Consider the following 15,632-nt stretch of genomic DNA (forward strand, 5'->3'; position numbering starts at 1 on the left):
GGAGGTGAGAAAAGGTGTTGAAGAATCCAACTGGATAATGGATCACCTTACTTTTGGGGTCTCCATCAACCCTTTGGGGCTCTGATTCTGAATTTAGTACGCTGAATATTTTAAAGCACAATTTCACTATATATAAAATAGATAACTAATTAGAACCTACTGTAGAGCACAGGGAATCTTCTCAATACTCTGTAATGTATATGGGAAAAGAAGCTAAAAAGGAGTGGATATATGTATATGTATAACTGGTTCACTTTGCTGTACAGCAGAAACTAACACAACATTGTAACTCAACTATACTCTGATAAAATTTTTTTAAAAAGCACAATTTCATAGCACAGCCAATCTTGTCTGTCGTCGTTGATTCATTTAGACTCTGCTGCCTTAGAAAAAATTTTGGAAAGTCATGCCCAGAAGCATAGCCCTCCCTTTCCACTGAGTGAGAGCTATGATTACACTGTACACAAGATCCTACAAAGACAGCTGACACAACTAGCAGTTGAATTCTTTCTTCTGTTTATTTCCAGAAGAGACTTTCCATAGACAGCTGCAAGGCCAGGCTCCCATCCGAATGCCATGCCAACCTTGCTTCGGACAGCCTCCCACCCACATTCTTGCCCTGGCCCAGGGCCATCTCTAGCAGGTCCGGGAGACCAGAGGGGTCAGCCCCAGGGCCACTTCAAGGCTTAGAGACACCACCTGGATCAGCACAGGAGCCACGGCTGCTATGCTGTAATCAGACATTTGTAGGTTCAAATTCTGGCTCAGGGGGCTTCCCTGGTGGTGTAGTGGTTGAGAGTCCGCCTGCCGATGCAGGGGACGCGGGTTTGTGCCCCGGTCCGGGAGGATCCCACATGCCGCGGAGCGGCTGTGCCCGTGAGCCATGGCCGCTGAGCCTGCGCGTCCGGAGCCTGTGCTCCGCGATGGGAGAGGCCACAGCAGTGAGAGGCCCGTGTACCCGCAAAAAAAAAAAAAAAAAAAAAAAAAAAAATTCTGGCTCAGCCTTTTTTACTTGTAGAATATCAGTCAAGTGCCTTGACGACTCAGCCTCAGGCTCCTTCTCCATAAAATGGGGCCAGGAGTACCCGCTTCGGGGAAGGGGCGAGGGCGAAATGACAGAATATGTGAAAAGCAACTGGCCTGACTTCTACATTGTCATCAGCAATTACCATTATCACAGAAGAAAACCCAGTCCTCTCTAGCGTGGAATGAAAGAGGACAAAATGAAATCAGCGTTTCTCTCTCTCAGGGCAGGAGAGTCTCCGCTCCTCTCTGAGCCTTAAGGCCGATTATCTTCAAACTGCAGGCAGAGAAAGTAGGTTATGTACATTTCTCTCAGACTCAATGATTCTCCCCCTTTAAGGAGCTTCTCTGACTTCAAGGGATGCCAGAGAAAGTCAGAAAGCCTTGCCTCTTGTGCAGGGGTAGCAAGCACAGGTGTTAGCGTTTCTGGGAAAGGAACCCAAGGCCCAGTGCAACTTCTGACAACAAAGGGCCCACCTTCGTTGAGCTCGCACGGTTTCTTGGCACCTGAAGGTGTGGTTTTGTGGACTCTCCTGAGCTGGCGTTCCTGTTCTCCCCCGACACTCTGACTGGCTGGGTACCACATGCTCTGTCTCCTGCAAGAAAAATAGGAAAAGTAGATGAACTGTCAGCAGCCATCAGTTCCACAGTGTCCTCCGGCGGGGTGTGGATCACAGGGCAGGGCAGCAGCCATGCAACACACACGCTACCAAGGGCTGTGGGGAAAGGGGGCCCGTGAGTGATCCGAAACTTAAAAAGCCTCTTTCTAACAGTCAGTTGCTGCAAGATTTCAGAATAAAGAAAAAATAATAACCTAAAATTTACGAGTTATTTTTATATTAAAAATATGAGAGAAGAATATTTAATGAATAGATGTGCAAATACAATTTCTAGAATATTTACAGCATAAGCTCATTTTTGCACAAACATGTATGAATGCACACAAACACACACACACACAAATTGGCATCAAGTAAACCAAAATCTTAACAGTGACTAACACTTAAGATGTTATTTTTTTTTCTTTTGAGTACTCATCTATATTTTTTATACAATAATCAATCATACATTATTCCTATAATACGAAAGAACTTTAAGTTAACCTGAAAACCAAGGAACAAGTCATTTTTATAAAATCCAAATCCCAAGTATGCTTGCTACTCTCTCCTCCCCTCCCCTCCCCCCCCAAACACACGCGCACACACTCTCCTACACCTGTCATTGGCTACACTGAATCCGAAGAAATCACTTCGTTGGTCCCATTATCCCATGATAAATTCCACTCATTAATTTACAAAAACTCCAGAAGCTAATTCTAGAGCGTATCATAAACACACCAAAGCTAAAATGAATCTGTATTCAATACAAGGACACACAAACCCAAAATGAAAGATTTTTATATGTTCAGCAGTTGAACCACTACAGTATTTGAACAATGCCAAAGCTCTGACAAATTTTCCGTAGGATAAAACAGCCCCTCTTTACCTGATAAATGGAATACTAAAAGCAAATTCAGTGAGAAACTCAGAAAATCCAGATGGCTCCTGTCAGGCAGTCAAAATATTCCTGGGATACAGTGAACTTGGGTCTGACGGTGCAGTACACTGTGGTGACAATACAGACCACGCTCCTCTCTTAGGGGTATGGGTGGAAGTCAGTACAAGTGCCAATATGTCAGGTGTCTCAACATGTCAGAAATCATTTTTCTAAAATATTGTACTAGAATAATTTGGTGGGGCTATCTGCCAAGTAGCCATCACAAGATTCTAGAGCAAAATCACAGGAATGCCTTCTTATTAGAGGGGTAAAATGGAAAGTGGGAGCAGAGCTGAGGAAAAGGAATGAATTAGAACTACCAAGATCCTTTCTTTAATTTTTCTAAGCCTCCAGCTTCAGGCAAGACGACACACCACGTGAAAGGGTTCCATTAGTATCCAATGCTTCCCTAGACATAGTAGTTGCTTGTGAAAAATTCTACAGCTATGCAAATACTGGCCAAGTGTCCCCAAACAATGGTTTTCAAGTGAGACAGCACTGCTTGCAAGTATACTAGGTATGTGACCTTAGGCAAATCACATCCATTATCTGGACCTCAGTTTCCCTGTCTGTAAAATGGAGATAATACTCCAAGCTCACAAGGTTGCTGAACAAGATGCTCTTTTACTACTTACCAACTGGAGGCACACAGTGGATGGGAGCCACCGATGATGATAATAGTCCTTCTACAAAAATTCCCTCAAAGCTCAGTATTCTGAAACTGGTGTTAAGGAAATCCTTGGAGACTTAACCCAAGTGAGTTCAGCAAAATCAAACTTGTTTTTGTGGTGGGATGCTTGTTTCAGGTTTCTATACTAATAATATTATTTTAAACATCGTATTCAGAAGCCACCCTACTTGTAGACCTAAAGAAACGGCCCTTCTCATTTCTAAACAATTTAAACCAGAAATTTCCATTCCTTTAAAACCTAACCCTTTTAAGAAAGAGTAGTTTTTTTCCCCCAAAGACAGTGTTTTATCTAATCCTTTGAACCCACGGAGGTTGAGAAGGGTTACAGGCCACACACTGCTGGATTCCCATGGATTTTATAAACAAAAGCAAAAATAAATAAATGGCAATACGTCAAACTAAAAAGCTTTTGTACAGTAAAGAAAATGAACAACAAAATGAAAAGGCAGCCTACTGAATGGGAAAAGATATTTGCAAATCATGTAGCCAACTAGGGGCTAATATCCAAAATATACAAAGAACTCACACAACTCAATAACAAAAAGAAATCTGATTAAGAAATGGGCAGAGGACCTGAATAGACATTTTTCCAAGGAAGACATACAGATGGCCAACAGACACAGGAAAAGATGCTCAACATCACTAATCATCAGGGAAACGCAAATCAAAACCGCAGTGACGTATCATCTCACACCTGCCAGAATGTCTTTTTGATAGTAGCCAACAAATAAATGTTGGTGAGGGTGTAGAGAAAAGAGGACCCTCATGCACTGTTGGTGGGAAAGTAAATTGGTTCAGCCACTATGGAAAACAGTATGGAGTTTTCTCAAAAGATTAAAACTACCTTACGACCCAGTGATTCCACCTCTGGGTATTTATCTAGAGAAAATGAAAATAGTAATTTCAAAAGATACATGCACCCCTATGTTCACTGCAGCATTATTTACAATAGCCAAGATATGAAAGCAATCTAAGTGTCCATCGATAAAAGAAGGGATAAAAAGGATGGTATAAACACACACACACACACACACACACACACACACACACACACACACACACTGAATATTACCCAGTCGTAAGCAAAGAATGAAATCTTGTCATTTGCAGCAACGTGGATGGACCTAGAGGGCATTACACTAAGTGAAATAAGTCAGACAGAGAAGGACAAATACTGTGTGATCTCACTTACATGTGGGATCTAAACAACAAAACAAATGAACAGGCAAAACAAAACAGAAACAGACACATGGATACAGAGAAAAGCACTGACGATCGCCAGAAGGCAGGTGGGTGGGAGATCGTGCAATATCGGTGAAGGGGATTCAAGAGGTATAAACTTCCAGTTATAAGTCACAGGTAAGTTATGTACAACATAGGGAATATATTCAACAATATTGTGGCAACTCTGTACGGTGACAGATGGTTAGTAGACATATCATGGTGATCAATGTGTTATACATACAAATGTTGAACCACTATGTTGTACACCTGAAACTAATACAACATAAAATGTCAACTATACTTCAATAAAAAAAGCAATCACTTACTACATACCAAGGATGTTGATAGTTAAGAGGGTTATATAAAAGTAAATAAGACATCCCTGCCCCAAAGAACTTTAAAATCTGTTTCTAACAAAAACTGAAGTGTGAGAGGGCAGACACTAACTTGCCTACTTCTGTGTTAATGTGCTTGTCAAATGGGCAGGTCCAAACTGACCAACGGAACAAGGGAAGTAGAAGCCAAGAACTTCTCCTCCAGGTTTGTCTTCCTGCCACCTGGTCAGGCATAGTCTGGATGGGGCACCTGTAAGAGGAGTCATCCTACATCTTTTCCTGCTCCCAACCATACTCTTCTACCCTTCAACCTTACCTCCTGCATGTCCCAAGCCCAGCCTCAGTAAAGTGATTTGTGGGTTTTCTGCTTATATGCAGGAACAAACAAACTGATTAAGATCTGAGATATTTCATAAGAAAGATATCTTTCAGAAGAAAGATATTTCATACTACAACAAATGTTACTTTGGTTATATTCTGATCCATGAGCAGAGGCTAGGATAGTATACACAATGACAAGAGCAAAGCTGTCTACGAATCAGGCTCAGAGGGTCAAAACCCCAGCTGAGTTAAGGGAAAAAACAGGTGTCCCTAAGTAGAAATGGTGAAATATGGTATTTTGTCCTTGTTGGGATTTTAGTGAGTTCAGCTGGCTCATAAAGAACTTGAGAGAATCTAGTTTTTATCCAATGGCATGTCCACTGCTTCAGGCCCTTCCAAGTTTTCCAATTTGTACAAATCCAGGACCCAGAAGAACGAATTTTCCATCCTCATTCCAGTTTTTGCCCCTCTGCTCTAGTATGTCCAGAGTATTACCCTTGGGCCTCAAAGACATATGCATCCTCTAAATCTTCCTTCCAAGATGTGGCGAGTCAAAACAGTCACTTTTTTCAATCTTCTCACACTTGAGGTTTATCTATGACCATTCTATTCTGAAATTGATTTAAAATGTTATTTCCTCCGATTGCTGGCTTAAGTTTTAAATTAAATGGCTTTATAACTAATCACTCCATTGTTAATAAAAATATCTTGCACTTATCAGAGCGTGTTCTTCCCAAGAGCTCTAATTACTACATGATTAATGCATCTGATATCTCCATACTTCAGAAGAGCACATTTTCAGCTCTCAGAACAAACAGGAAGTGTTATAAATACACCCTATCCTATCACCCTAAAGTTCCTATTATCTTAAACCTGCACATGTCTGCGAAAGTGACTTAAAGTCCTTCTGAATAATTGGGAGTTTTAAAGACTTTCACCCCTGATTAAAAGAACTACTTGTTATTATCACATTCATTTCATAATTGGGGGAAAGGAAGCCCTGGAAGAGATTATTTAAATTTCTTTTAAAAAATGTGCATCTGATTATTAATGTTCTGACACCTTAAGAAACAGGGAACGTAGATCACTATTCCTTCAGACCTATCAGTCCCATTTTTAAAATAATTTCTGCCTACCTTAGTCACTATTTCAACACAGAATAAAGTAAGTCATGTAGGAAGGCAGGCGTCGGTTCAAAGTCCACACATATCCCCAAAGTAGAATCTCCTCTGATCCTATTTCCTTACCTGTAATACAGAGATATCACCTAGTTTACTGCTTAAGAGTTGTAAGAATTTCTAGTAGAAAACAGACATTCAAATTATATTGTCTATCTTGTCCACTTTCCAAATAAAATTCACTGAGTGCCTGATCCGTACCAACACTAAACTAGGCACGTTTAACCTATATTTCCTCATTTAAAACTAGGAGGTGGATTTTACTCTCCCCGTTTTCTACAGTGAGAATAAGAATAATCAAGAGAAGAACCTAGGGGTAAGACAGGAATAAAGACACAGACCTACTAGAGAATGGACTTGAGGATATGGGGAGGGGGAAGGGTAAGCTGTGACGAAGCGAGAGAGTGGCATGGACATATACACACTACCAAACGTAAAATAGATAGCTAGTGGGAAGCAGCCGCATGGCACGGGGAGATCAGCTCGGTGCTTTGTGACCGCCTGGAGGGGTGGGATAGGGAGGGTGGGAGGGAGACGCAAGAGGGAGGAGATATGGGGATATATGTATATGTATAACTGATTCACTTTGTTATACAGCAGAAACTAACACACCACTGTAAAGCAATTATACTCTAATAAAGATGTTAAAAAAAAAGAGAAGACAAGATAGATGACTTACCTAGGACAGAAAGATTGTCTTTTACACAAGAGATGCCTTCCTGAAGACCCTGCAAAATCTAACTGAGATTTATATATTTTAAGACCATTCCCATAACAGAAGATATTGGGTATTTCTGTTCACTAGCTAAAGTGGAAATATTTCAATAAAATAAACACAGCTTATAATTCAATAGACCCAAACAGCTTTGAAATTATGCAAGTCTTGATAAATCTGGGGGGAGAATTACACTATTTCAAATTGTTTGCATTGAGAGACTTAATACTTTATATTCAATATTTAATTCAAAACTGCATGAAATAGGACCACACTGCTCCACTTGAGCTAGAGAACCCAGATTCTAATCCCAACCTCCTAAATCCGAATTGGGAGTTCTGTCCACTATATTCCAACATCCCAAATTTACTATGGTCAAATGACAAAACTAAAACAATCTGTAACTAGCTTGATGTCCTTTACTCAACAGGAAACAAACCATAGCTTGGGGAATACAGTACCTATAAAGCAACAGAACACTGTTCCTGAGGGAATTTAGGCAAGAGTGAGTATTACAGAGCATTAGAAGAGCCAACACAGAAGCAGGGCATGATTGGCTAACAGGATGGGGATTTCCTTATAAGGCTAGCAGGGCCTACCTTCTTGTGTAAGGGAAAGAACTAAAGATGAGTTGGAGGATTGTAATTGATGCGTGTTAGGTTTCCTGGACAGGTGCTTCTGGTAACTGCAGGCTGACTTAGGCATTGGAAGTCCTGGCCAGAGCCATTAGGCAAAAAAAAGAAATGAAAGTCATCTAAATTCGGAAGGAAGAAGTAAACTTGTCACTATTTGCAGATGACATGATACAGAGAAAACACTAAAGACTCTACAAAAAGGGGAGACCTTCAAGATGGCAGAGGAGTAAGACGTGGAGATCACCTTCCTCCCCACAAATACATCAGAAATACATCTACATGTGGAACAGCTCCTACAGAACACCTAATGAATGCTGGCAGAAGACCTCAGACCTCCCAAAAGGCAAGAAACTCCCCACGTACCTGGGTAGGGCAAAAGGAAAAAGAAAAAAGAGACAAAAGAATAGGGATGGGACCTGCACCAGTGGGAGGGAGCTGTGAAGGAGGAAAGGTTTCCACACACTAGAAACCCCTTCGCAGGCAGAGATGGTGGGCGGGGGGGGGGAGGCGGGGGCAAGCTTCAGAGCCGCGGAGGAGAGCGCAGCAACGGGTGCGGAGGGCAAAGCAGAGAGATTCCCGCACAGAGGATCGGTGCCGACCGGCACTCACCAGCCTGAGGGGCTTGTCTGCTCACCCGCTGGGGCGGGCAGGGCTGGGAGCTGAGGCTCAGGCTTTGGTCAGAGCGCCGGGAGAGGACTGGGGTTGGCGGCGTGAACACAGCCTGCAGGGGGCTAGTGCGCCACAGCTAGCCGGGAGGGAGTCCAGGAGAACGTCTGGAACTGCCGAAGAGGCAAGAGCCCATTGTTTTGGGGTTCATGAGGAGAGGGGATTCCTTCCCTGTCTGCCCACAGAAGGCAGGGCACCGCCTAAACGAGCCTCAGAGATGGGTGTGAGCCACGGCTATCCGCGCGGACCCCAGAGACGGGCATGGGAGGCTAAGGCCGCTGCTGCCGCCACCAAGAAGCCTGTGTGCGAGCACAGGTCACTCTGCACACCTCCCCTCCCCGGAGCCTGTGCAGCCCGCCACTGCCAGGGTCCCGGGATCCAGGGACAACTTCCCCGGGAGAACGCACGGCACACCTCAGGCTGGTGCAACGTCACGCCGGCCTCTGCCGCCTCAGGCTCGCCCCGCATTCCATACCACGCCCCCAGTCCCCGTGGCCTGAGTGAGGCAGAGCCCTCTAATCAGTGGCTCCTTTAACCCCGTCCTGTCTGAGCAAAGAGCAGACACGCTCAGGTGACCTACATGCAGAGGAGGGGCCATATCCAAAGCTGAACCCCAGGAGCTGTGCGAACAAAGAAGAGAAAGGGCAATCTCTTCCAGAAGCCTCAGGAGCAGCAGATGAAATCTCCACAATCAATTTGATGTACCCTTCACCTGGGGAATACCTGAACAGACAACGAATCATCCCAGAATTCAGGCGGTGGACTTTGGGAGCAACTGTAGACTTGGGGTTTGCTTTCAGCATCTAATTTTTTTCTGGTTTTATGTTTATCTTAGTTTAGTATTTACAATTTATTATCATTGATAGATTTGTTTATTGATATGGTTGCTCTGTTCCTTTCTTTTTATATATATTTTTTCCTTTTTTTCCTTTTTCTCTCTTTCTGAGTGTGTATATGTATGCTTCTTTGTGTGATTCTGTCTGTATAGCTTTGCTTTTACCATTTGTCCTAGGATTCTGTCCATCCATTTTTTTCTCATTTATTTTTTTTAGCTTGGTTGTCAGCACTTGTTATCATTGGTAGATTTGTTTTTTGATTTGGTTACTATCTTCTTTTGTTTCTTACTTTAAAATTTTTTTATTTTTAACAATTTTAAAATTTTTTTATTTTAATAACTTTATTTTATTTTATTTCATTCTTTTTTTCTCCCTTTTCTTCTGAGCCGTGTGGCAGACAGGGTCTTGGTGCTCTGGCCGGGTATCAGGCCTGTGCCTCTGAGGTGGGAGAGCCAAGTTCAGGACATTAGTCCACCAGAGACCTCCCAGCTCCACATAATATCAAACAGCAAAAGCTCATCTCAATGTTAAGACCCAGCTCCACTCAACGACCAGCAAGCCACAGTGCTGGACACCCTATGACAAACAACTAGCAAGACAAGAACACAACCCCACCCATTAGCAGAGAGGCTGCCTAAAATCATAAGCTCACAGACACCCCACAACACACCACAGGATGCGGTCCCGCCCACCAGAAAGACAAGATCCAGCCTCAACCACCAGAACACAGGCACCAGTCCCCTCCACCAGGAATCCTATGCAACCTACTGAACCAACCCTAGCCACTGGGGGCAGACACCAAAAACAACGGGAACTACGAAACTGCAGCCTGAGAAAGGAGACCCCAAACACAGTGAGTTAAGCAAAATGAGAAGACAGAGACAGACACAGCAGATAAAGGAGCAAGGTAAATACCCACTAGACCAAACAAATGAAGAGGAAACAGGTAGTCTGCCTGAAAAAGAATTCACAGTAATGATAGTAAAGATGATCCAAAATCTTGGAAAAGAATGTAGAAAATACAAGAAATGTTTAAGCCAGACCTAGAAGAACTAAAGAGCAAACAAACAATGATGAACAGCACAATAAATGAAATTAAAAATTCTCTAGAAGAAATCAATAGTAGAATAACTGAGGCAGAAAAATGGAAAAGTGACCTGGAAGATAAAAGAGTAGAAAAAACTACCACAGAGTAGAATAAAGAAAAAAGAATGAAAAGAATTGAGGACAGTCTTAGAGACCTCTGGGACAACATTAAATGCACCAACATTAGAATTATAGGGGTCCCAGAAAAAGAAGAGAAAAAGAAAGGGACTGAAAAAATATTTGAAGAGATTATAGTTGAAAACTTCCCTAATATGGGAAAGGAAATAGTCAATCAAGTCCAGGAAACACAGAGCAACCCATACAGGATAAATCCAAGGAGAAACATGCCAAGACACATATTAATCAAACTATCAAAAATTCAATACAAAGAAAAATATTAAAAGCAGCAAGGGAAAAACAACAAATAACATACAAGGGAATCCCCAAAAGGTTAACAGCTGATCTTTCAGCAGAAACTGCTAGCCAGAAGGGAATGGCAGGACATATTTAAAGTGATGAAAAGGAAAAACCCTACAACCAAGATTACTCTGCCCAGCAAGGATCTCATTCAGATTCGATGGAGAAATTAAAACCTTTACAGACAAGCAAAAGCTAAGAGAATTCAGCACCACCAAACCAGCTTTACAATAAATGCTAAAGGAACTTCTCCAGGCAGGAAACACAAGAGAAGGAAATACAATACAATAACAAACCCAAAACAATTAAGAAAATGGTCATAGGAACATACATATTGATAATTACCTTGAATGTAAATGGATTAAATGCTCCAACCAGAAGACATAGACTGGCTGAATGGATACAAAAACAAGACCCATATATATGCTATCTACAAGAGACCCATTTCAGACCTAGGGACACATACAGACTGAAAGTGAGGGGATGGAAAAAGATATTCCATGCAAATGGAAATCAAAAGAAAGCTGGAGTAGCAATACTCATATCAGATAAAATAGACTTTAAAATGAAGAATGTTAACAACAGACAAAGAAGGACACTATATAATGATCAAGGGATCAATCCAAGAAGAAGATATAACAATTGTAAATATTTATGCATCCAACATACGAGCACCTCAGTACACAAGGCAAATACTAACAGCCATAAAAGGGGAAATCGACAATAACACAATCATAGTAGGGGACTTAAACACCCCACTTTCACCAATGGATAGATCATCCAAAATAAAAATAAATAAGGAAACGCAAAGTTTAAATGATACATTAAACAAGATGGACTTAATTGATATTTATAGGACATTCCATCCCCAAACAACACAATACACTTTCTTCTCAAGTGCTCATGGAACATTCGCCAGGATAGGTCATATCTTGGGTCACAAATCAAGCCTTGGTAAATTTAAGAAAATTGAAATCCTATCAAGGATCTTTTCCGACCACAATGCTATGAGACTAGATATCAATGACAGGAAAAAAGCTGTAAAGAATACAAGCACATGGAGGCTAAACAATACACTATTTAATAACCAAGTGATCACTGAAGAAATCAAAGAGGAAATCAAAAAATACCTACAAACAAATGACAATGAAAACACGATGGTCCAAAACCTATGGGATGCAGCAAAAGCAGTTCTAAGGGGAAAGTTTATAGCAATACAATCCTAACTCAAGAAACAAGAAACATCTCAAATAAACAACCTAACCTTACACCTAAAGCAATCAGAGAAAGAAGAATTAAAAAAAAACCCAAATTTAGCAGAAGGAAAGAAATCATAAAGATCAGATCAGAAATAAATGAAAAAGAAATGAAGGAAACGATAGCAAAGATCAATAAAACTAAAAGCTGGCTCTTTGAGAAGATAAACAAAATTGATAACCATTAGCCAGACTCATCAATAAAAAAAGGGAGAAGACGCAAATGAATAGAATTAGAAATGAAAAAGCAAAAGTAACAACTGACACTGCAGAAATACAAAGGATCATGAGAGATTACTACAAGCATCTATATGCCAATAAAATGGACAACCTGGAAGAAATAGACATATTCTTAGAAAAGCACAACCTTCCGAGACTGAACCAGGAAGAAACAGAAAATATAAACAAACCAATCACAAGCACTGAAATTGAAACTGTGATTAAAAATCTTCCAACAAACAAAAGCCCAGGACTAGATGGCTTCACAGGCGAATTCTATCAAACAGAGAAGAGCTAACACCTATCCTTCTCAACCTCTTCCAAAATATATGAGAGGGAGGAACACTCCCAAACTCATTCTACGAGGCCACCATCACCCCGATACCAAAACCAGACAAAAATGTCACAAAGAAAGAAAACTGCAGGCCAATATCACTGATGAACATAGAGGAAAAAATCCTCAACAAAATACTAGCAAACAGAATCCAACAGCACAGTAAAAGGATCATACACGAAGATCAAGTGGGGTTTATCCCAGGAATGCAAGGATTCTTCAATATATACAAATCAATCAATGTGATACACCATATTAACAACTTGAAGGATAAAAACCATATGATCATCTCAATAAATGCAGAAAAAGCTTTTGACAAAATTCAACACCCATTTATGATAAAAACCCTCCAGAAAGTCGGCATAGAGGGAACTTACCTCAACATAATAAAGGCCATATATGACAAACCCACACCCAACACCGTTCTCAACGGTGAAAAACTGAAACAGTTTCCTCTAAGATCAGAAGCCAGACAAGGTTGTCCACTCTCACCACTATTATTCAACATAGTTATGGAAGTTTTAGCCACAGCAATCAGAGAAGAAAAGAAATAAAGGGAATTCAAATCAGAAAAGAAGAAGTAAAGGTGTCACTGTTTGCAGATGACATCATACTATACATAGAGAATCCTAAGGACGCTACCAGAAAACTACTAGAGCTAATCAATGAATTTGGTAAAGTAGCAGGATACAAAATATAATGCACAGAAATCTCTTGCATTACTATACACTAATGATGAAAAACCTGAAAGTGAAATTAAGAAAACACTCCCATTTAACATTGCAACAAAAAGAATAAAATACTTAGGAATAAACCTACCTAAGGAGACAAAAGACCTGAATGCAGAAAACTATAAGACACTGATGAAAGAAATTAAAGATGATACAAACAGATGAAGAGAGATACCATGTTCTTGGATTGGAAGAATCAACATTGTGGAAATGACTATACTACCCAAAGCAATCTACAGATTCAATGCAATCCCTATCAAACTACCAAAGGCATTTTTCACAGAACTAGAACAAAAAATTTCACAACTTGTATGGAAACACGAAAGACCCCCAATAGCCAAAGCAATCTTGAGAAAGAAAAACGGATCTGGAGGAATCAGGCTCCCAGACTTCGGACTATACTACAAAGCTACAGTAATGAAGACAGTATGGTACTGGCACAAAAACAGAAATATAGATCAATGGAACAGGATAGAAAGCCCAGAGATAAACCCACGCACATATGGTCACTTTATTTTTGATAAAGGTGGTGAGAATATACAATGGAGAAAAGACAGCCTCTTCAATAAGTGGTACTGGGAAAACTGGACAGCTACATGGGAAGGAATGAAATTAGAACACTCCCTAACACCATACACAAAAATAAACTCAAAATGGATTAAAGGCCTTAATGTAAGGCCAGGCACTACAAAACTCTTAGAGGAAAATACAGGCAGAACACTCTATGACATAAATCACAGCAAGATCCTTTTTGACCCACATTCTAGAGAAATGGAAATAAAAACAAAAATAAACAAATGGGACCTAATGAAACTTAAAAGCTTTTGCACAGCAAAGGAAACAGTAAACAAGACCAAAAGACAACCCTCAGAATGGGAGAAAATACTTGCAAATGAAGCAACTGACAAAGGATTAATCTCCAAAATTTACAAGCAGCTCATGCAGCTCAATATCAAAAAAACAAACAACCCAATCCAAAACTGGGCAGAAGACCTAAACAGACATTTCTCCAAAGAAGATATACATATTGCCAACAAACACATGAAAGGATGCTCAAATTATTAATCATTAGAGAAATGCAAATCAAAAGTACAATGAGGGGGGCTTCCCTGGTGGTGCAGTGGTTGAGAGTCTGCCTGCCGATGCAGGGGATATGGGTTCGTGTCCCGGTCCAGGAAGATCCCACATGCCGTGGTTCGGCTGGGCCTGTGAGCCATGGCCGCTGAGGCCACGCGTCCGGAGCCTGTGCTCCACAATGGGAGAGGCCACAACAGTGAGAGGCCCGCGTACCACAAAAAAAAAAAGAAAAAAAAATCTACAAACAATAAATGCTGGAGAGGGTGTGGAGAAAAGGGAACCCTCCTGCACGGTTGATGGGAATGTAAACTGATACAGGCACTATGGAGAACAGTATGGAGGCTCATTAAAAAACTAAAAATAGAACTATCATATAACTCAGCATTCCCACTACTGGGCATATTCCCTGAAGAACCATAATTCAAAAAGAGTAATGTACCACAACGTTCATTGCAGCTCTATTTACAATAGCCAGGACATGGAAGCAACATAAGTGTCCATCAACAGATGAATGGATAAAGAAGATGTGGCACATATATACAATGGAATATTACTCAGCTATAAAAAGAAACTAAATTGAGTTTTTTGTAGTGAGGTTGATGGATCTAGAGTCTTTCATACAGAGTGAAGTAAGTCAGAAAGAGAAAAACAAATACCGTATGCTAACACATAGATATGGAATCTAAAAAAAAAAAGAAAAAGAAAAAAATGGTTCTGAAGAACCTAGGGCCAGGACAGGAATAAAGACAGTCGTAGAGAATGGACTTGAGGACACGGGGAGGGGGAAGGGTAAGCTGGGACAAAGTGAGAGAGTGGCATGGACTTATATATACTGCCAAATGTAAAACAGATAGCTAGTGGGAAGCAGCCACATAGCACAGGGAGATCAGCTCGGTGCTTTGTGACCACCTTGATGGGCGGGATATGGAGGATGGGAGGGAGATGCAAGAGGAAGGGGATATGGGGATATATGTATATGTATAGCTGATTCACTTTGTTATAAAGCAGAAACTAACACACCATTTTAAAGCAATTATACTCCAATAAAGATGTTAAAAAAAATTTTCTTAAAGACTCTGCAAAGAAATAGAACTAATAAACAAATTCAGTAAAGGTGCAGGATGCAAAATCAATACACAAAAATCTGTTGTGTGGGCTTCCCTGGTGGCGCAGTGGTTGGGAATCTGCCTGCCGATGCAGGGGATGCGGGCTCGTGCCCCAGCCCAGGAGGATCCCACATGCCACAGAGTGGTTGGGCCCATGTCCCATGGCCACTGGGCCTGCGCGTCTGGAGCCTGTGCTCCACAACGGGAGAGGCCCGCGTACCGCAAAAAAAAAAACAAAAAAACTGT

At 41.1% G+C, this 15,632-nt stretch overlaps 1 protein-coding gene across 14 annotated transcripts in view; it reads right to left on the bottom strand.

Moving 5' to 3' along the window:
* Positions 1-15,632, bottom strand: part of FAM13C (family with sequence similarity 13 member C) — a 155,423-nt gene that overhangs the window by 71,032 nt on the left and 68,759 nt on the right. For all 14 annotated transcript variants that reach the window (XR_007471154.1, XM_033406007.2, XM_033406009.2 and 11 more), the window contains one exon: positions 1,501-1,619. Coding sequence is in view for 13 of the 14 variants with exons in the window: in XM_033406007.2 (XP_033261898.1) it covers positions 1,501-1,619 (119 nt within the window). In the remaining variant the exon portion in view is untranslated. The remainder of the gene's footprint in view (positions 1-1,500; positions 1,620-15,632) is intronic.

Source organism: Orcinus orca, chromosome 14, assembly GCF_937001465.1.
Source record: "Orcinus orca chromosome 14, mOrcOrc1.1, whole genome shotgun sequence".
NCBI lineage: Eukaryota > Metazoa > Chordata > Mammalia > Artiodactyla > Delphinidae > Orcinus > Orcinus orca.